Here is a 21,532-nt window from a genome sequence, read left to right as displayed (position 1 = left end):
CCCCAGAGAGTGAGAGTATGTGTTGAGAGACAACAGGTGAATGGAACATAGTAGTGATGATTAGTGTAATAAGGAGCAGCCACAATATATCAGATGCCTAGCTGTTCTCATATGCCTTTCTACTTGTATAAATTAGAATTGCTATTCTTAATGATTTATCTTGACATACTGGAAAGTTTTATGTTATTTTACTGGAACATATATTTTTAAATGTTTGAGTTATTCGTAGTTAATACAATTTGGCAAGAAGTATAGCTGGGAAAGAGTAAAGAATCTGAAGTTTTTTTCTAATGCCTTGTGATGGATGAGTTGGAGGTGTTGAGGGTTGCTTTATTTTATTTTTGAATGACTGACTTTTTCTGTTTCCATGATGAAATAATTGGCAAGGCTTAGTGCCAGAGATGGATGTGACTATGCCTGATGTGGATCGTTGAGAGTGGCATTGCTTCTTTATGTTTTATTTCCTTTTTAGAGCATTGGTCTGTAGTTCAACTGTGACATGTCATATTGAGTTGCATCATGTGGCGTCATGCTGAATTATTAAATACATGATCTGACATAATGCAGTTTGATCTACATAACTTGATTGTACTTGACATGACACATCAGGTCAGAAGGAACTAGTGTAGGCTAGACAATTGGAGACAAAGACTGTTCCTTGAAGGAATCACACTGGTGATGGGACAACTTTAACACAATGGCTATAACCTTTTTCTTTCTCTTCCCCTCTTTGATTTGTTTTGCAGCATCACTACAATCCGCTTTAGTTAGGAAATGCACATGATAAGATTAATAAATCAATGTCTACAAAACTGAGGCTAAAGAGAATCTGATAGGATGAAATAACTAAATATTGGCCTAGGTCCCTAGGTAGTTAGCCCAGTGAAGGCATTTCTCATCTATTCTTAAAACACATTGAAGGGAGTTTTATATTAAAGAAAAAAATCCAGCTTCAATTAAGAAATTGATAGTTACAGTGAAGTTCATAGTGTACTGGAAAAGCTTGTTGCAACTAACAATGTATGGCACTGGTCAGAAAGCACAGTAGTAATGCTGGATAGATGAACTTCTCAGCAGGATCTCTGCAGGCTCAATATATAGTGACACTGGAGGAGATTATGACAGTAGTAAGCCATTGGCTTTTCTTGAGTATCTCCTATGCATCTCTGCTTTATACAGTATTTTGGTTTGAGGGGAATAGGTGACCTTTATACACAAGAGGTAAATATACCAATCCATAAGTATTTATGGACAGAAAGGCCGTACTTTCTGTGTAGTCTTAGGTTACTGGTACTGCAGCCTCACATGTGTCTTCTTGCCCTTCCATTCCAAGAGAATAACTTTGTAAAGCATGAGTAAATAGATTTTTGTGCCTCTATTCATAAATTTTCATGACAATTTTGTAAGACTGTCGAAAGGCTTATATCCTCTAGAAAGACATAGGGATTTTTGTTTTGTGAATAACAGCTGCAACATTCTTTGACTTCTTTGGCTATATGTGCACATCACCAGTATCTTGCTTGTCACTCAGGCCTGGAACCTGGGCATCATTTTTGTCTCAGACCTCTCTCTAAGTCCTCACATATGGGTTATAGCTAAATCTTGCAGATTCTTTCTTCAGAACATCTCTAACATATGGTCTTCCTGTCCACCCACACAGCTAAAACTATTGTCCAGGTTCTTATAAATGTACATCTCAATTATTGCAGCATCCTTATGTCTGGTCTCTTGGTCCCTTCACTTTTACATCAAACATAAGCTGCTTGTCCTCACTTTCAAGGCCCTTCATAACTTATTCCCACTCACAAAGGGGGTATCGTATTCTCAGTTCCTGTCTTGAGTAAATGACTGCAAGCGCCAAGAGGGAAATGAGGCCATGTACCTGTAGAGCGACAAATGGACGATTTTAAGGAAGGCACCAGTTCTTCAAGTGCTTGCTCATGTCGATTCCATTCTAGGTGAGCGCATGCCCATGTGTGCCGTCGTCGGAGATTTTTGCCTTAACAGTATCTGTAGGGTCAGCTGTGGTGCTCACTTAAGTGCCGAGCTCATTAGTTGGCATGTCAGGCGCCCCCGGCCCTACGCCCCCTCTCTTCCCTCTTACCACCTGTGGTAATTAGTCGGAGAGCCTTTCCTTGCATAGGTTTTGTCTCTTCTGACTTCGCGTCTTAGTGTCTTTTAAATAGTTTTTTCATAGTAGTTAGTGCTAAGTAGTTGTTAAGTGTAGTTAGAAGTAAGAGTCCCATTGGGGACGTTGTCCCAGGTGGGACATGCCCTGGTCTCCGGACTCCAAGAGGCCTATGCCTGTTTGTGACCCCCACAGCAGTTGCCTCAAGTGCTTGGGGGAATCACATGTGAAGGACAAGTGGTCGCATCTGTAAAAATTTTTGCCCCAGGACCCAGAAATTGTGTGATATCTGTTTGAGGGCTCTCCTCATGGAGTCTGCCCTCTGACCGGCTTCCGAGTCATCCCGGCCAGACTCTACCCCTAGTACCTCGGCTTTGGTGTGGTGCACTCCTGGCACCGGGCTCCGCCTGGTACCACTTTCCATTGCCAGTGCCCAGAAAGAAGACAAAGAAACATGGCTCCCCAGCACCAGGCAAGGAAGGACATGGGGTATTGGGCAAGGACCCAGTTTGGGCCGCCGGCCCCCACCAGAGCAACATGGACATGCCTCCCCTGTCGGGGCCCTTAGCCCCCGAAAGGATCCACCACCAACTCCCAGGAGTTGTAGGGGACCCAGATTTGTGGCAGGATTGATTCCTTCCCAGGCTTTCCCGTCACCAAGAGAACAGAGGCCAGAGCTGTCGGCATACCATGTGCCGAAGGAAGCAGCAAAGGCTCCTTATGAGGGCAAACCAGCTGCCAAGACCCCCCAGGGCAGTTGAGCACCGCCAGTCTCCTGAGCCAAGGCAGCAGTCTCTGACTCTGCGCTGCATATCTCCAGTTTTGCAGCCATGATCCTCAGGAGCTTGCCCTAGATCACCGGTACTGCGTTCACGGTCTCCACCCTGTCGACGTGGGTCACCTAGGAGGAGGTGCTGGTCTCCGTATTACCGGCACCATTCACCCTCCCACCGGTTGTCTTCTCAGTGCAAGTCCCTGTGACATTCTATACCTTGGGGGAGCATCCTGTAACCCTCATATTTCTCATTTATATATAATTGTGATATTGAGTATAAAGTAGGCCGTGTGAGGTATCAGGGGAAAGGTTATGATCTGCTGAACGTCATTTTTCTGCCAAAATATGTATACCATTAAGTTATGAGAATGTGTTATATGGTTGTCACAAAAATATGCTGTGGGTTTGGGAGATGCCCAGATATTAGCTCTGCAGAGACAATGATAAGGGAGGTAACCAACAAGCAGGTGGGTCGTGAACAGACATAACCAGCCATTGTCCAGCAAGGGAGCTACAATACAATGACTCACCTGCATAAGGCCATACGAGGGGAATTGCTCAACCTTGCCTGGGGACTCAGCAATGTCCACCAGACATGCTTGGACTTGTGTTCTCCAAGCACATGGGACTGAGGGTATAAAACAGAACACAGGGGCCTCAGGCTGGGCCTTTCTCATGCCCCCATGTATGCTGCAAGCAACAAAGATACTCAGAAGACTGAAGACTCCCACAGAGGAGACTGGCCCAGGTTTAGGGGACAAACCTGTATATTAAGGACTGCAATATCCAGTGGGGTAAGAAAAACTGCTTAATCTAGATGTTGCCCCCTCTAATAGGATTGAGAGTTTAGACTGCATGCTTATATTTTCTTTTCTTTTGGTAACTAACTCTGACTTTTTGCCTATCCCTTATAATCACTTAAAATCTATCTTTTGTAGTCAATAAATTTGTTTTACTGTTTATCTTTATCAGTGAGTTTATATGAAGTGTGTGGCAAATCTACTCAGGTTTGCAAAGTCTCGTGTATATCCACTTTCCATTGCTGAAGTGGTGAACCAATTAGTAAATTTGTATTTTTCATCTTGAGCAGTACAAGATGGTATGTTCCTGAGGTACAAGGCTGGGAGCTGGGGGGATTTGGCTGGTGCCTTTCTCTGTGCGATTCAGGAGTGGCTCTGGGAGCATTAATGCAAGTTAGCTGGGTGTGGGGATCCACATGCTGTTGTGCTGAGTGATCACAGCACCTGGAGGGGTTTGCTGCTTGCCACTAGCAAAGCATTGTGAGAGACAACCCAGGCTGGAGAGTTAAGGGGGCACAGTGGTCCCACAATCCCAGGCTGCACCCCAGGGATCCCGTCACAGTCCCCGTCACCTGCTCCATGGGAACAATCTCTGTTGTGATACCGGTCCTCCTGATCCCGGCACCAGTCCTCCTATTCAAAGTGCCAGTGTCCAGCGGCAATGGTCAGCTGACAAATGCAGGCATCGACGGCTCCTGTATGGTCACCAGAAGGGGATTCCTCTGGCATGGAAGGGCAGTTTAGCCCCTTGCAAAGGCATCACTGGCGTGATTGGGCATTGCAGGCTGCGTCTACTTCTATGGCACTGCCTTGGCAGCACAGCCAGTGGCCAGTGCAGTGGCCCTATTGGAGTGCATGGAGTGATGCCGATGCCCCCTTCACACCACTTCTTGGCCACTGCCTCAGAGTAATGGTTAATGGCACCAGCGGCGCCAGGCTCAGTGTGGGAAACGCACTCGGACGTTGGGGTAAAGGAGTCAGTGCCCACCCCAAAACCCCCTTCCCTCATGGGAGATGATGCCCCAGGGTCTCCCGCAGTGGTTCAATTGTGTCCTCATCCCCAGATGACGTGGCAGTGGGACCCTTGAGGGCCAGCCTTCTGGACGATTTTAAAGAACACCAGGCCCTGCTTTGATGGGGTGCCAAGAACTTGGGTTTAGAGGTGGAGGAGATGGCCGAGCATGCGGACACCTTGTTAAATGTAATCTTAGCCTTTACCCCTCCTCGTGTTGCACTACCAGTGCATGATGAAGTCCTGAAAATTGCCAAGGCCCTCTGGCAAACCCCGTCATCCATCCATCCCACCTCCAAAAAGGCCAAAAAGAAGTACTGCATCCTGGCCAGAGGGTTCAAATATATACCCACCCATGTCCAGGCTCACTGGTCGTCTCTGTGGCCAACGAAAAAGACAAGCAGGGGCACACCAGTTCAACCCCCAAGAATAAAGAAGCCAAAAGACTGGACCTTTTCAGGAGGAAAATTTATTCGACAGCCAGCCTGCAGTTCCGGGTGGCAAACCACCAGGCTCTCTTGGGCAGGTACAATTTTAACTTATGGGACTCCCTCATAAGTTCAAGGAGTCCTTCTCCCAGGATTTGGACAGGAATTCAGCACCCTGGTGGAGGAGGGTACCACGGCAGCAAGGTGAACTCTTCAAATGGTGTGGGATGCAGCTGACTCAGTGGCTAGGTTGGTCGCATCGGCGGTGGTCATGAGCACAGCTCCTGGCTTCAGACTGCTAGCCTGCCCCAAGAAATGCATGGGAATGGATTCTTTGCAGAGCAGATGGATGCAAGGCTGCATGGTTGAAGGACACTCGGGCCACCCTTCGCTCACTGGGTATGCATACGCCACAGCCTGCAAGGAAGCAGTACCGGTTGCCCCTGCTGCCAAGGCCTTGGCAGCCTCGACAGGGGTCTCAAGGAGAAGGAATAGAGACAGGAGCTTTAGTTGTCGCCATCCTTCCTTCTTCTGTTCACCCGCACAGCCCATCAAAGCATCCAGGGGGTCAGAAGTGCTCATTTTCAGGGTGTGCTTGATGCCCCTGTCATCTCCCTGGATCCACCTCGTTCTTTCCTCCACCGTCTCTGTCCCTACCATTTGGCCTGGTTGCAGGTCACCTCAGACTGCTGGGTACGAAAGATTGTATCTTGAGGGTATACCCTGAAATTCTCGGCCGTCTCTGCCTCCCACCCCACCTCTTCCCCATCCTTCTTCAGGGACTCTTCTCATGAGCAACTCCTCATTCAGGAAGTCAAGCACCTACTGTGCCTGGCAGAGGTGGAGGAGGTCCCTTGGGACATGGAGAGAAAGGGGTTCTACTCCCGCTACTCTTGCTACTCTCTGAAATCCCCTGTGTCCCAGCACTCCTGTACAGGAACCAGGTAGAGTGGTGCTCTGTTGGGACTGGATAGCAGGGGTGTTACTGTTGCACAGGTGGTGGTCCCCAGCCCTGAAGTGGCTTGAGGAGTATAACCACTTACCAGTAAACACTGCTCCATTTTGGATGAGTTGTAAAGAACACTGGTGAATGTTCTGCCATTCCAGTTCCCTGAGCCATCCTGTCTACATCTGCCATGTGAAGGTGGAATGGCTCATTGAACCCCCACTCTGCTATTATAACACCACTTCCCACACATACTCCATGCTCAGTTTGAGTATAAAGAATCAGAATGTAGCCCTTTGGTTTCCTAACCAACTTTCTCCATCGTTCAAGATGAGAATACAGTACCATAATAATCTGCAATTAAGATTGCAAAGAATTTTTCAGGTGAAACAATCCATGGAAAAAACCCAGCACCTTAACTGGTAGTCAGATGACTTCTGATACCAATAACTTTGTAACTGCTAAATATTTTTTAAATATTCTGGAAGGTTTATGTAAATAAAAGCTGGTAAATCCATTCACCATCAAGAATCCATCTAATAAGAACTGATTAGCCTCCAGGAAGAGTGATATTCCAGACTTTTCTGCCTTTCTAGTCAGCATCCAAATATATGAATCAAAGAACATGAAAATCTGTTTTAAACCTTTCAAATAATATCTTACAAACTTACCAAATATATTCTGTGCTATTAGTTGTTCATAAGATTTATTATGGAAACAATAGAATGATCTCCGCCAATCATAGTTTTAGGAAGTCTAAAAACTAAGGCTCTTACTAATAATACTAACCCTTTCTAAGACTACATGTGTGTGATCATGTCATTCATTTTCCATACCAGCATTTGAACGGTTATTCACTTTTTATGACTGAAAAAACATGTATTTGCACATACAATTGAGTAACAGTCAGCTGTTCCCATATATATTTATCTAGTTTGAATCAACACCACCAGTTTGCCCTTGCAAAATATACAATTTTTTGTTTTCTTTTATAGGTCCAATGGTGTGTATACATCTTGTTTCCCTCCTTAGAAAAGTTATCCCCGTAGTTCTGTCCTCAAATAATTAATCCTTGTTTAAATCTGCCCTCAAATAATCATCTGTCTAGCTCATGTTATTAATGTGCTGTCATTGAAAAGTCCAAGAAAATAACAGTACAAATGGTTTTAAATACCCATGAAGCAAGGAAAAATTGTGGATTTTTCCCCCTTTTTTGTTTAATGGCTTGTATCTTTTATCTTGTCACATAGCAGGAATAACATTCAGTAGCATAGAACTGCATTAAAGGACTTTTGCAATTACCAGACTCTTCAACTTATCTTTGGCATTTAACGAACCTCAAAAGCTGTTTATTGCTTCGTATACTTTGCCATTGTGAATATTAGCCTTTAATTAACTGGAAGCGATCAATTACTCTCTGATCTTAGTCTTTTTAACTACAATATTGCAGTGAAGTATTTTTCTCAAGTTGTAAAAGGGAGGGTTTTTTTGTTAAAAACGTAATGGAAAACTTTCATAATGCCTTTGTCACTAGGTATAACAATGGAATCCATAACATGTAGGGATAACCTTTGACAAGGTCCCTCACCAAAGGCTCTTATGCAAAATAAGCTGCCACGGGATAAGAGGGAAGGTGCTCTCATGGACTGGTAACTGGTTAAAAGATAGGAAACAAAGGGTAGGTATAAATGGTCAGTTTTCAGAATGGAGAGAGGTAAATAGTGGTGTCCACCAGGGGTCTGTTCTGGGACCAGTCCTATTCAACATATTAATAAATGATCTGGAAAAAGGGGTAAACAGTGAGGTGGCAAAATTTGCAAATGATACAAAATTACTCAAGATAGTTAAGACCCAGGCAGACTGCGAAGAGCTACAAAAGGATCTCTCAAAATTGGGTGACTGGGCAACAAAATGGCAGATGAAATTTAACGTATATTTTTTAATATTTAGAGATTATGCGGTATTGTTTAGTTTACTCCAGTGTCCCAATCACAACATTTGCCCCCACTTAAAGGTTGAGAACTCATATACCTGGAAGGTTCTGAGAAAGATAATTTGAACATTTTTGTGTTTTAAATGAATAGGGACATACTGTATGCATTTATGAGACATTGGGTTGCTTTAAATAAACAGAATCAAATCTTTCATCAGCACTACATAAATAAGTAATTGTCCTCTTAGACCTGGTTGGAAAATGCCAATTTTTGGGTAGGAAATTTAAAAAAAAATTAAGTTTCCAACAAAAATGTTGTGGTTTTTAAGTCATCTTCTTCTCTTTGTTGTTTTATCAATTTCATATCAACAGCTTCCCCTTGATGGTGCTCATTTGGTGCTTTAGGCAGAGGAGCCTGAACAGCATCATTGTGACATCAGGGGAAACTCCACCAAACTTCATTCTCTCCCTCCAGTAACACTAACCCTAACCTTAAACCCTAACTCTACTGCCTTTCTTGACCATCTCTCCCCTTGACAGACCCATTTGGTACTGCAGGCAAAGGATTCTGCATCAAATGAGCACTATTTATATGAACAAAAATAGTTTTGACTGGACAAAAGTAAATGATCTTGTTTGTGCCAGAGATAGTGTGAGGGGAGTTACTATGCAAATTTCCAGCCTCATTCCTACTCAGCCAATATAGCTCCTGATCTGAAGCAATCCTGGCTATTCCAGTCCAGACCCTTGCACACCCACTGCTCTGTAAAAGCACCACAGTCCTCCATTTGCTGAGACCTCACTTTGCTCAGCCAATAAAACCTATCCTACAAGAAGAAAAAATATTAGGCAAAGGATATTTGCCTGAGCCTGTCTTCTTTGAGAAGAATCCCCTATAAAGGAAGAATCGTGGAAGTGGGAAAGTTAGGCCTTATCTACACAGGGAAAATTGATTGGCATATCTATTTCGGAATAACTGTTCCAGTATAATTGAGCTATTTTGGAATAACTCTCCTGGATGGACACTATTCCGGAATAAAATTGCCTATTTCTTTATTTATGTGTATTATCATAGTGCCTCAGAGCCCTAGTTATGGACCAGGACCCCATTGTGCTAGGCACTATACAAACACAGAACAAAAAGATGGTCTCTGCCCCAAAGTGCTTATAATCTAAATATCAGATTAAACACCAGACATATACAGACACATATATGGGGGAGTACAAGGAAACAATCAGACAGTATTGGTCATCATGATAAATAGTGGTAGCAGCACACCCATGGCTTAATGGTTGTCAAGTTTATTGTAAGGCATCGAAGAAAAGAAGAGTTTTAAGGAGGAATTTGAAAGAAGGTAATAAGGTAGCTTTCTGGATACTTATGGAGAGCTCCTCTCAAGTGAAGGGCATCATGGGAGAAAACGCAAAAGTGCTTGCCTGAAAAACAAGTGGATGAGGAAGACTGGCATCATTGCCTAACTCGAGGCAGTGGTTAACATCTCGATAGCCAATGAGAGCTGATAGGCAGGGTGGGGATAGACCATGAAGCTCCTTGAATGTGAAGAACAGTAGTTTATGTTTGGCATGATAGGGAGGAGCCAGTGGAAGGATGCAAAGAGAGGGCTAATATGGTCAAAGCAATGGGTTAGGAGAATGATATTTGCGGCAGCATTCTGAATGGATATGTGCAGGCCAACGATTGATTTGTCAAGGCCAAGCAAAAGGTTGTTGGAATAATCAAGATACTGAAAGCGTGGATGACAGTTTTAGGTGTGTAGATAGATAGAAAAGACCATAATATATAAATGTTATTGAAAAAAATCTTCAGTACTTAGATGGAACACAGATATGAGGAGTTAGAGAGAGGTCTGAATTAAGAGTCACAGAAGCCAATAGAGGACAGGACTTAAAGAAGACCATGGCTGATTGTGTCAGTGATCACAAGGGTCCCTTTTGGCGTTGGAATCTATGAATATAAGACATGTCAAGAAAAATGAGTATATAGTGTTGATTATGAGCTTTGGCTAGAAAGACATCATTACAGATTTTGGCAAGAGCCGTTTCCGTGGAGTGCAAAGGGCAGATGTCAGATTGGAGAAGGTCTAGGATAGAATTGGAGGAGACTAACTCCAGTCAGTGATTGCAGACAGTGTGTTGACTAAGTTTAGAGATGAAAGGGAGAAGGGAAATGTGGGAATTGGAGAGGCAAATGGGACCAAGGGTAAGGTTTTTTTTTAAATGGGAGAGACCAAAGCTTTGTATTGTGAGGGGAAAGCACCAGAGGTAGTGACAGGTTAAAGAGAAGAGCAAGAGTGAGGGGATGAGAGTGGACAAGAGGGAGATCAGGAAAGAGAATGGGGTGGAGTCACTGAGGCAAGTGATGAGGTTAGAGGAGGAGAGCAGACAAGAAACTTCTGCATCTGTGATAAGAAAGAAGGAGAAGAGGTGTAGGAGGGGACAGGAAGGCAAGCCCAGGGGAAGGAGAAGATCATGTTGTATTATGCTAATTTTCTCTTGGAGGAAATGGGCAAGATCCTATGCAGAGAGAAGTGGAGGCAGTAGGAGACGAGAAGGGAAGGAAGGAAAGGGGTATAGGTGTGACTTTAGGAATGATGGCACAAGAGAAGCAGAGGCAGTGGTGGGGAGGCATGTGTGAGGTGCAAATGGTGGGAGTGGTGCGAGAGTCAGGGTTAGGACAAATGTCACCAGACATATGGAGGAGGATGTGGGACCTAGATTTGTGCTGGTGGAAGAAGGTAGGAGATCAGTGTGAAGAGGGGAAGAGGAGTAGGTAGAGATGGTGGGGATTGTAGAGGGATAAGGCAAGATGGAGCCACTGAGGGAAGGGGATGGGAGGGGCTGGGGAGGAAGAGGATGAATGGATACTATGATGCAGAAGATGCATGTGTTGAGGAGCTATGGGTGACTGGCAGATGAACAAAATTACAAAGAAAAAAACAAAACAAAAAAACAAGCACAAGTCTCTGCTTTCTGGGAAATGCCTTCTGTTATAGGAGGAGCCCTCTCACTCACCACTGCTGCCAATCATTGTCCCTGTTGGTGGCAAGGGGGCAGGACCAGGCTAAGATGTACTAATGTCTGCCACACCGGTCTAGCACTTCATCTCTACTGACTGGGAAAGTGTCCCCTGTAATAAGCAGAGCCCCCAAGTTGCAATCCCCATTGGTGATGAGGGATCGGGGACATAAACTCATTTTTATTCCAAAATAAAGTATCACAATGGGGAGCTATTCTGGAACTACTTTTTCCATAATAGTTATGTTGGTCCATTTTCCCATGGAGACAAGGCCTTATTTCCAGGCCTGATTCTTCTTTTACACCAGTATTAATGCATTGATTTTAGTGAATTTGCTTATAGAAGTCACAGAATGGTTTTTTTTGCAGAAGTTAATGCTGATGGGGGTCACATTAACTTTAACTAGACATTGTGAAAAAATTTCTGCACATTATGAGAAGGATACTATTGTGTTTGGTGGCCTACTCCAGCTCCACTCCCTCCTCTTGGACACACCTCCTAAAGCCCATATTGCCAAAAACATGCTGTTTGTACATTCAGGACTGCTTAGAAACCTCTCCCTCTTAAACATCTACCTACTGCTGTAGCCAGTATTTGTGTGTATCTCTTCCCTCTCCCATGCCAAAAAGCAAAGGGGAAGTGATTTGTGTCTTACTTTCATATTAAAGCAAATAGAAAGATGCTTCCCAAGGAGACGTGTTCTTCTAGATGCTGATAAAAAATAGTTTACACTTATGTATTGCTTTATATGTTAACTGCTTTACAAACCAGAAGTAATTAAACCTCCTAAAACATGTACAGTATTGTAAAACTTGTGAGCATGTAGTATTATTTCTATTTTTAAAAGGTGTGGAAACTGATGCAGAGTTTAAAATGAAAAGACAATTTTTCATGGGATGATCCAAAAAACATTTACAATGCATTTAGTACCTACAGGACAATGCAAACAAAATTCTAAAGAATAATACTAAATTTAAGAGTAATACTCCTTTCCTTTAATGTCTATTAAAAACCCTAACAGAACACTTAAATTAAAAGAAGTATAACATGGGAAGAGTGAAATAAGTGCCACCTGCTATCTTAGCAACCCCTTTTAAACCACTAATGTTTCTAAACAAATTTCAGCATTTTTATTTAAAAAATGCCGTTGCATTATGGTTTGTTTGTTTATGTTTTTTTAGGTAAGAGGACCCCCAGTTGCAGGAGCATTTAAAGAAAGACCAACAAAGCCTACAGCATTTCGCAAGTTTTATGAGCGAGGAGACTTCCCAATTGCCCTTGAGCATGATACAAGAGGAAATAAAATAGCCTGGAAGGTAAGTCAGGGCACAGCTGTAACAGCCAGCTGCATTTATTGAAGTGACATATCTCATTGCCAAACAAAGTTGGCTTATAAGTAAATAAACTGGAGTAATTTCTTTGCAAATGGAAGATGGTGGGGGAGCTGTTAGAGAAAGGCCCCCTGAGTCAGCCATCTACCTTGGCTAACAATTAAATTATATGTTGCAAAAAGGAAGATGACAGAGTTGCTTTGCCTTAGAGTATTGTCTCCTGCCCAATTCGTCTCTATTTCTATGAGGACCTGGCAACCCAGCCTATTTCAGGCAGTCCATCAAATGATAGAAGTAGCTGGATACAGTGAACAGCAGCCATTTATCTCTCCCAGATTTCACCTTCCTGCAGGACACTTCCAAATGGAAGCTTTAATTACCTAAATGGATAGGTCAAGATTGCCTGCTCCCTGGAAATGCAGAGCAGAATACAAACGAAGGCAAATTCTCATTCCACGGCTGTACTCTCAGTCTGCAGCATATGTCAGGCAGCGTAATCGCTGTCATACGTGCCCCTGTTAGAGGCTGACCTCCACTGCAGAAACCATTACGGCTCCGACATTTCTCTGACAAAAGGTTAATTGGCTTCAAAATAAATGTATTGCCTAATGACTCCATTCTAATGCGTCTGTGTTTCCCTCTAAAAGGCTCAGTGATGTTATTTGTAAAACTTGCCAATCTTTTAAGTAACTAGAGCAGGCTTTTAAATTTAATTTGAAAAATGAATGCTGATCTTTAACCTGCTCCTGCTATTTAATTATTTTTGTTATCAAAGAATTACTTTACTTTTTGTGTTATTTATTGGGCTAGAAAAAGATTTTTCTGGAAACAGAATAATAGTTACATAGGATGAACGTGATATACATGAGGAAAAATACATCAGATTTGTAGAATTTGAATTGTTCATGTCAAACATGATCCTAATTTAAAAATATAGCTCTGTTAATTCAGTGAATGGAAGAGGAATTTCACAATACAGGGTTTGAGCCTCCTCTCACTGACATCAGTGGGAGCTGGATTAGGATTATAGTGTGGTAAGTGAAAGTATGCAGTTTAATTACTGGTTATTTGGATATAGCTTTTTACTTACCAGGCTATAAGTTGTTGTGAAGGCCAAGACTATAACAGAGTTAAAAAAAGAACTAGATAAGTTAATGGAGGATAGGTTCATCTATGGCTATTAGCCAGGATGTGCAGGGATGGTGTCCCTAGCCCAGGGGTGAAAGTAACATTGTACACTATTGGTTCGGGGCCTTGGGCGGTAGAGGTGGCTGGGAGCCCCGGGCCCTTTTAAATTGCCGGCCCCAGGGCAGCTGCTCATTCCCCTCCCCTTTTCCATTGGTGGCTTGGGGGACAGGGAGCAGCGCTTTAACATCGGCTGCATACGGGCCGGACTGGCGGTCACTTTTTACCGGTGCGCCACACCCATACCGGCCCGGACTGGCCCACTTTCACTCCTGCCTTATCCTCTGTTTGCCAGAAGCTGGGAATGGGTGACAGGGGATGGATCACTTGATGATTACCTGTTCTTTTCATTCCTTCTGGGGCACCTGACATTGGCCACTGTCAGAAGACAGGATACTGGGCTAGATGGACCTTTGGTCTGACCCAGTATGGCCGTTCTTATGTTCTTAAAAAGGGCACTTGTTTTGTGGGAAACATGGAACAGACTGTAACTTTATTTCATATAACTATTAAATCAATGCAGGGAAACAAGACATAGTTCTTGCAACAAGGGGAACCTGCAGCCAACCTCTCAACCATAGCTTTTCCATGTTCTCATTGAAAACTGGGGGATTCCAATATCCCCTCTGACTGGTCCATGGATTGATTTGGCCATGCTACCTTCCAGGACTTAGTTTATTCACTCTAAACTCATAAAGAGGTCTAACTAGCCTTAAACTGCTCTCCAGCATTTTCTGCCATTGCGGATCAGTGTCCTGAGGTATTTCAATTTCTAACCTCATAGCATCAAATTGAGAGATTCCAACCACTTTTATCCCATTTTAATTGCTAATTGGCCTACATATTTCCACCACTAGAACCATCTTGCCACTAGATGCTGCTAGTGACTGCTTGGCTAGTAACCAAGACAATTTGCATACAGCCAACCTTCCAAGCAAATCTTAATGTCTAGAATAAATAAGTTGTTCCCAATGTCTGAAAGGTGAATTGTGTTGGAATGGAATGGCCCTGGGTAATCTCAGGCTATGTTCAATGTGCTACGGTGCCGCAAACATAATCCAGGAAAGGCTTTCTCATTTCTCATAGTTCACATTTCTCCTGGCCCTACTGGCTCTCTCAACCTCTGCAGTAACATGTTGGACCATAATACAATAATACGGTCAGGGAGAGGTAGGATTGAAATCCAGGCCCTTTCTGATATTCCTAATCCCAGTCAGATGACCAAATTATACCATTGATTACTACGCAGTTTAAGGCACACACTGAAAAATGGGTAAGGTGGAAGGAAGATGGGCTTTTCTTGGTTTCCACCTTACCTTACGAGGGGACCAGGTAGAGATCCTGGCAGTTGGGAGGATGCCCACTATTGCAGGACTGTGGGCAATATGAGGAGAGTGGTGTTCATACACATGTTAATAGCTGTGCGGGTAGGGTTTATATTTTTCTCTTTGTTTTAAGACACAGACACATAGCTCAAATACAGGCATACACCCCAATACTAATTTTCATCCATTATATTGACTTCTAAATCTGCCTAAATCATGAAAACAATGATCTAATATTTCTCAGTCAAAAACTTTGTTTTCTTTAGAGAGTTTGCTAGAACTGCATTAATATATGAAACTAGATGTTGCCTTTAATGATACAATGTTTGGAAGAGGTTTTTCTAGAAAACACTATATAGAAACTTCATTCTATTGCTTTTATTTCTATGTATCAGCCAGTTTTACTGAAACAAGGACAAGCAGCGAAGAAATAAATGATGTCACATTTATCATAGATATTTTAGTCTTGATATAACCGCATAGTATCATAATTTTGCTGTTTTTTTCTTGTTCTGTTTATATGAGATGCATGTCATGGTTCATTTTGCTCATTAGCTTGTCTGTTCAGTGGTGCACCAGAGCTAATGTAAGGGGAGTCTCAAAAACGTGATTTGTTCTGATAAAGGAAAACACCTCAGGATGTTCTTCCTTCCCATGAAATAGACAATATTTAATTTTCTAATAATTATTAAAACATGTTGTAAAATAATTATAATTATGAGATGTTAAAATAGTGAAAAAAATGTGTTGATCACTCAATCATTCCATTATAGCTGGGGTTAGACTCAACGTGGTGGTCTTCAGTTAGCTGAAAAAAAATCTGAGATTTTTATAAAAACTAAGATCAATGGTCTAACAATATGTGTAGAGAGGGGTTTATTGTGTCTAGTAAACAAACACAGACCTGCAAACACTTATACACATGCTTAACTTTAAGTATGTGATTAGTCCCATTTAGGGAGTTGTCTACACATGAAAGTTATTCTAAAATAAAGTAGGGTGTGAATTTAAAGCAGAATAGCTATTCCATGTGTAGACAAGCCCTGTGTGCAGAATTTGAGCCATAATTAGGACCTGATTTTCCTCTCATATGCACTGGTAGAGTTGTGCTGGTTTGAGAACAGTGTCAATGGAGGACTACAACTATCTAACATGGTTTTAAAGGTATTAAATCCTCTCTACAAAAGGTGCTAAGTAGTGTTTAAAACTGTGTTAATAAAACCATGTTAGCTAATATGTTTTTAAAACACCACCTTTTCCCCTAATTTAGACAGTGCCCTGGAGGTTTGAATTCATCCCTTTCTGGGTAAAGCTCAAGTAAAGGGGCTTAGTGCAGGGGAATATGCAGATGTTTAGAGGAAATAAAACCCAGGCATAAGTGTGGATTGAATGGCCCCTCCGTGCCATCTTATTTGGAGCTAGTATAGAGATCTGCTTTGCCTGCACTCCCAGAGGGTTTATTCTGGATGTGTAGTTTGTTGAGTTGCCTTTTGCCATTTATAATTTGCAATTTCACAATGGAAAATGAAAGGAGATGTGCGTTTTATGACTTTGCGGGGTTGTGACAATGTCTGATCTTTATCTGATCAACTGGAGACACAATACTATTCAGTGGATTTTTTTCAATAGAGGCCAAAGTAAATTAGATTCTTCTACAACAAAGTTAACTCTTACTGTAGGTTTTTAAATTTACCATGGCAAAGGGCATCTCCTTGGTATTGTGCTTCAAAGGCAGTCATATTAGACTCTTTCTTCTCCCTCCCCTTCTTTTTTTTATATTATTGTTCAGATTTTTTTTTTAAAGGCTGTTTCCCCCTGATAGGGGAAAACAAATAAATAGATAAAATGTATTTATAATCTAGGACTAGAAAAGTGCTCTATACAAAAATTAAAAAAAAAGTGACCCACACTTGAAAGAATAACAAATAGACAAAGTACTAAACAACTCGTGAAACACCTCCTCCCCCCCAGACATACCCTTAAGAATAAAAAGTAATACCAGTCTAAACAATCTTGGTTTACAAACTATAATCAGTTTCCCATCTAAAATAAGAAGACAGGAACCTCTTACTCATAGCATCTGCCTGTGTTTGTGGAAAATAGGCCCTTTCAAAGGAACTTGGTATCTTTTATTGATGAGATTATAAATTTGGTTGATAAAAGTAACTGTGTTTATATAGTATATTTAAACTTCCATAGGGCAATTGACTCGGTACCACACAATATTCTGATTAAGAAACTAGAACCATACAAAGTTAACATGGCACATATTAAATAGATTAAAAATAAGCTAAGTGATAGGTCTCAAAATGTAATTGTAAATGGGGAATGATCATCAAATGGGTGTAGTGGAGTCCCACAGGGATCTGTTCTTGGCTCCACTCTAACATTTTAATCAGTGACCTGGAGGAAAACACAAAATCATTATTTAACACAAAGATTGGGTGAATGGTAACTAACGAAGAGGACAGGTCACAAATACAGAGCAATCTGAATCACTTGGTAAGCTGCATACAAGCAAACAATATGCCTTTTAATATGGCCACAAGTAAAGTCAGGCATCTATGAATATAGAATGTAGGCCATACTTACAAGAAGGGGGACTCTATCCTGGGAAGCAGTGATTCTGAAAAAAAGATTTGGTGGTCATGGTGGATAATCAGCTGAACATGAGCTCCTGGTATGATGCTGTGGCCAAAAGGGCTAATACAATCCTTGGCTCATAAATAAGGGAATATTGCATAGGTGTATGGAGGATATATTACCTTTGTATTTAGCACTGGAGTGGTGTCCACAATTCAGGATGTTGATAAGTTTGGAGAGGGCTCAGAGAAGAGCCACAAGAATCATTAAAAGATTGGAAAACATGCCTGACGTGACAGATTCCAGAAGCTCAATCTGTTTATTTTAACCAAGAGATGATTAAGTGGTGATTTGCTCGTGATGTCTAAGTACATATATGGAGATCAAACATTTGATAATAGGCTCTTCAATCTAGTAGACAAAGATATAACATGAACCATTGGCTGGAAGCTGAAGCTAGACAAATTCAGAACAGAAATAAGGCACACGTTTTGAACAGTGTGGAATAATTTACCAAGGGTTGTGGTGAATTCTCCATTACTGGCAATTTTTATAGAAGTTTTTCTAAAAGATATGTTCTAGTTCAAACAGGAATTACTTCAGAAAAGTCCTATGGCCTTTGTTATGCAGGAGGTTAGATTAGATGATCACAGTGATCCATTTGGCTTTATAATTTATGAATATTTGTGAAGTTATCCCTTTGTTACTCTCAGGACTCAAACCTACACCCTGACTTGTTAGTTATTTCCATGGAGGGAAAAGCGAGCCTTCATATTAAGCACTTAGCTCTTTAGTCCATTTATCAGACAAGCCTGAGATTTTGATTGCAATCCAAGCAAAGCATCTACTCAGAATACTCTGGACTTTTTAATTCCCCTTCATGAAAACTTCAAGCATCTGCATCCTGTGAGTTTCTTTGGCAACTGGCAACTGGCATATGGCCAATATAATATTTAGAAGTGCACATTATGCCCTCAATTTACATATGTGCATCGACATTAGTCTTGAATGCATAAAAAAATGATAAACACTCATGTTTCAGGGCAGAAAGCCACCTATAACTGAGAGGTAGGAAAAAACTTCGTCTATGGGTAGGTTATTTCATAACTGTCCCTGCTTTTTGCATCTTCCTCGGAAGCATCTAGTCCTGGCTACTAACAGTTTGGTAGGGTAATTCCTATATTATACAAAAAAGTTGTTACTGATACAGCAAACTAAATAGTTTAGATCTTGATGACAATATTGCTGTTAATTTGGAGTTTGCAAGTAGTCAGAAGTGTGAACTTTTAAAAAATGAATTTATTAAACTGTGCAGTAATCTTCTGTAGGTATTGTGGATAGTTGTTTGGCAATCCTGCAGTTCTCTGGTAGCCTATGTATATCACAATTTGATTTTAAAGTTTAGTAATATGTTCTTGTGCACAATTTCATATAGAGCTCTGAATAATAAATGCTCATAGCTCAGGACTGACAATATACATTCCTGAATTTTAAAAAGTCAGAATCCAATTAAACCTTGAACAAGGAAAGTTGATAAAACCAAAGAAGTATTTCTGAATTATTAAGGAGACATTTTAAATACATGCTCAGCATATCCCAGAGATAGTCCCCAGAATGTTTGGAAAATCAGGATTATTTAGGTGGTAAAGGTTAATTATAAAAATCATTATGCTCTGAAAAGGAAAAGAAATAGCAATTCTTCAAAACAATTTTAGCATTTTCAAAAGAATGGAAACCAATTTCAAGGTTGGCAAACTTTTCTGTGCAGCAAAAACAGGAAGGTAGGCCTGGTCTATATTTGCCAGCATAGCTATGTCAGTTAGGGGTATGATTTTTGCTGACACAGCTATGCTAACAAAAGCCCTAGTATAGATGCAGTTATACAGGCAAAAGAGTACTTTTGCCAGCATGGTTTATTTTACTGGGGAAACTGGTATAAGCTATACCAGCAAAATAACTTTTTTACTGGTATATACGGCATTTACACCAGGAGGATTTACTGATATAGCTATACCAGCAAAACTTTTTAAGAATAGACAAGGCTGTAGGTATTATCTTCTAGTGAGTGATAGTGATTTATTTTTCTTAGCTTCTATTAATCAGAAAAGGCATGTATGGCCACCTACATAGAATTCTTGTATTGAATCTGGATTGTGCACACAGCCTTCCATCACACAGTTGACTAGGCCATGGAGGCCTTTTTCTTTTTGAGGAAGGTAGAACATGGGAGGAGACTCATGTAAATTAGTATCCTATCCTCGTTTTGTTCTCATTTTCTATTGAATCAATGACCCCCTTGCATATAGCCACAAAAGAGATGCTGTTATGACTGATTCAGAGCTCTTACTATTATGTTAGTTCCTGGACTGGGGGAAAGGGGAAAGGAATAGTTTTCTTCTTGATAGTACTTGTTTTTCTGCCAAAGGGTATCCTCTTCCCTTCAGTTGAGAAAATGCCTGGAATATTTTTAAATTTGGTAATTATTTTGGTTGGTATTGATCAACATAAATCAGTACTTACTGATTCTGTATATACCTTACTCTCAAATGTTGTTTTAAACTCATTTATGAAATGAATTTCAAAATTCAGACCACTTAAAAGCCAGTAAAAAATACAGCAATGCATTTATTTCCATAAAAACAGTCTTGGTGCCATGCTAATTTGTTGTAATTTGTAAAGTCAGATTTTTGGCAGCAAATAGGACATATTGACTGCAAGAGATAACCTCTTTTTTTAAAATAAAATATAGATATACATTTATTTGCTCCTTCTTCCATTTCTTCTTAAGCAGTATTTAACATCTTTGTTAATAAAAGATGCTAAAAAGGGCATACTATTAGGTTAAAAACCAGGAACAATGTCATGTGGACTGAAAATTGGCTGAAAGATAATATGCAAAGGGAAGTGACAAATGGCAGTATATCAAGATTGGGCCATGTAGCTAGTGGGTACCACAGAAACTGATATTAATTCTTGTTTTATTTATCATCTTCATAAGTGATCTAGAAGAAGTAAACTGTAAAATAGTGAAACTTCAAGATTATATTAAATTGGATAGATCTGCAAATACCAGTGAGCATAGAAATAACACACAGTAATCTAGAGAGATTAAAAACATCAGCAGATAATATGAAAATAAGTTCTTGGGAAATTGAATACTAAATAATGTATTTGGGGGGAATAGTCTGCCACACATATTCAGTGAAGGAGAAAGGTGAAAAGCAGGTATGCTAAAAAACTCACCCAACTGTAATAGCAATAGTGCATAGAAAATTTAGACATATGCAATTTGATATAGCAGCAAAAAAGACAATTCAGTTTTGGGCTAGAAACACAGCAATAGTTCCTCTTCAGTCAGGCAAAATGTTATTTAAAACTAAGAAGCCTACTGTATCGACTTGCTGATATCAATGCAGTATAGATGAATACCACTTATCATCCTATATGGCTGTGATGCTAGTTTGCTATTTTTCAGCTAATTAGTCTCAAAGTGCTATAATTTCTGATATGCATGTGAGCTTTTCAGAGAATTCCAAAAATTCAAACCACAGTTCCGGTCTCTTGGCTTCTTTGTATTCAAGTTTATGATTTAAAAAAATGCAGACAGTTTAACACATAAGCTTAATTCTCATTTGAATTAAAGTCTCTTTACACCAGTCTGACACTATAAAGTGGATGTAAATTACATTTACACCCACTTTAAAGCCCTTTTGCACTGCTAGAGTATTTAAAGGGGCCTTAGAATGGATAAGAATCAACGGTGAAATCCTGTCCCATTTAAGTAAATGGCAAAACACCACTGATTTCATTAGGGCCAGGATTTCACCCTGAGTGCCTACTGGCCTCTCCCTCCCTCATCCCCCTAGGTTGTATAAAAAAGCTTTTCCTGCTGATAATGATATTCAGTGGAGTCCACTTCTGGTCAGCTCAACTGTAAGATATAATATCCTGAGTCACAGAAGTCAAAATGAAGTGATCAGCATCCCTTTAGATAATTGTAAACAAAAATATCTTTCTCGCAACTACGAATGCTCAGTTACCTATCATTA

At 40.9% G+C, this 21,532-nt stretch overlaps 1 protein-coding gene across 5 annotated transcripts in view; it reads left to right on the top strand.

Annotated features, from left to right (window-relative positions):
* The window catches only part of PACRG (parkin coregulated), a 445,241-nt gene that overhangs the window by 113,751 nt on the left and 309,958 nt on the right, over nt 1–21,532 (top strand). For all 5 annotated transcript variants that reach the window (XM_034765269.1, XM_034765266.1, XM_034765265.1 and 2 more), the window contains exon 3: nt 12,241–12,375. In XM_034765269.1, coding sequence (XP_034621160.1) covers nt 12,241–12,375 — 135 coding nt within the window. The remainder of the gene's footprint in view (nt 1–12,240; nt 12,376–21,532) is intronic.

This window comes from Trachemys scripta, chromosome 3 (genome assembly GCF_013100865.1).
Source record: "Trachemys scripta elegans isolate TJP31775 chromosome 3, CAS_Tse_1.0, whole genome shotgun sequence".
NCBI lineage: Eukaryota > Metazoa > Chordata > Testudines > Emydidae > Trachemys > Trachemys scripta.
This window is presented reverse-complemented; position numbering and strand designations above follow the sequence as displayed.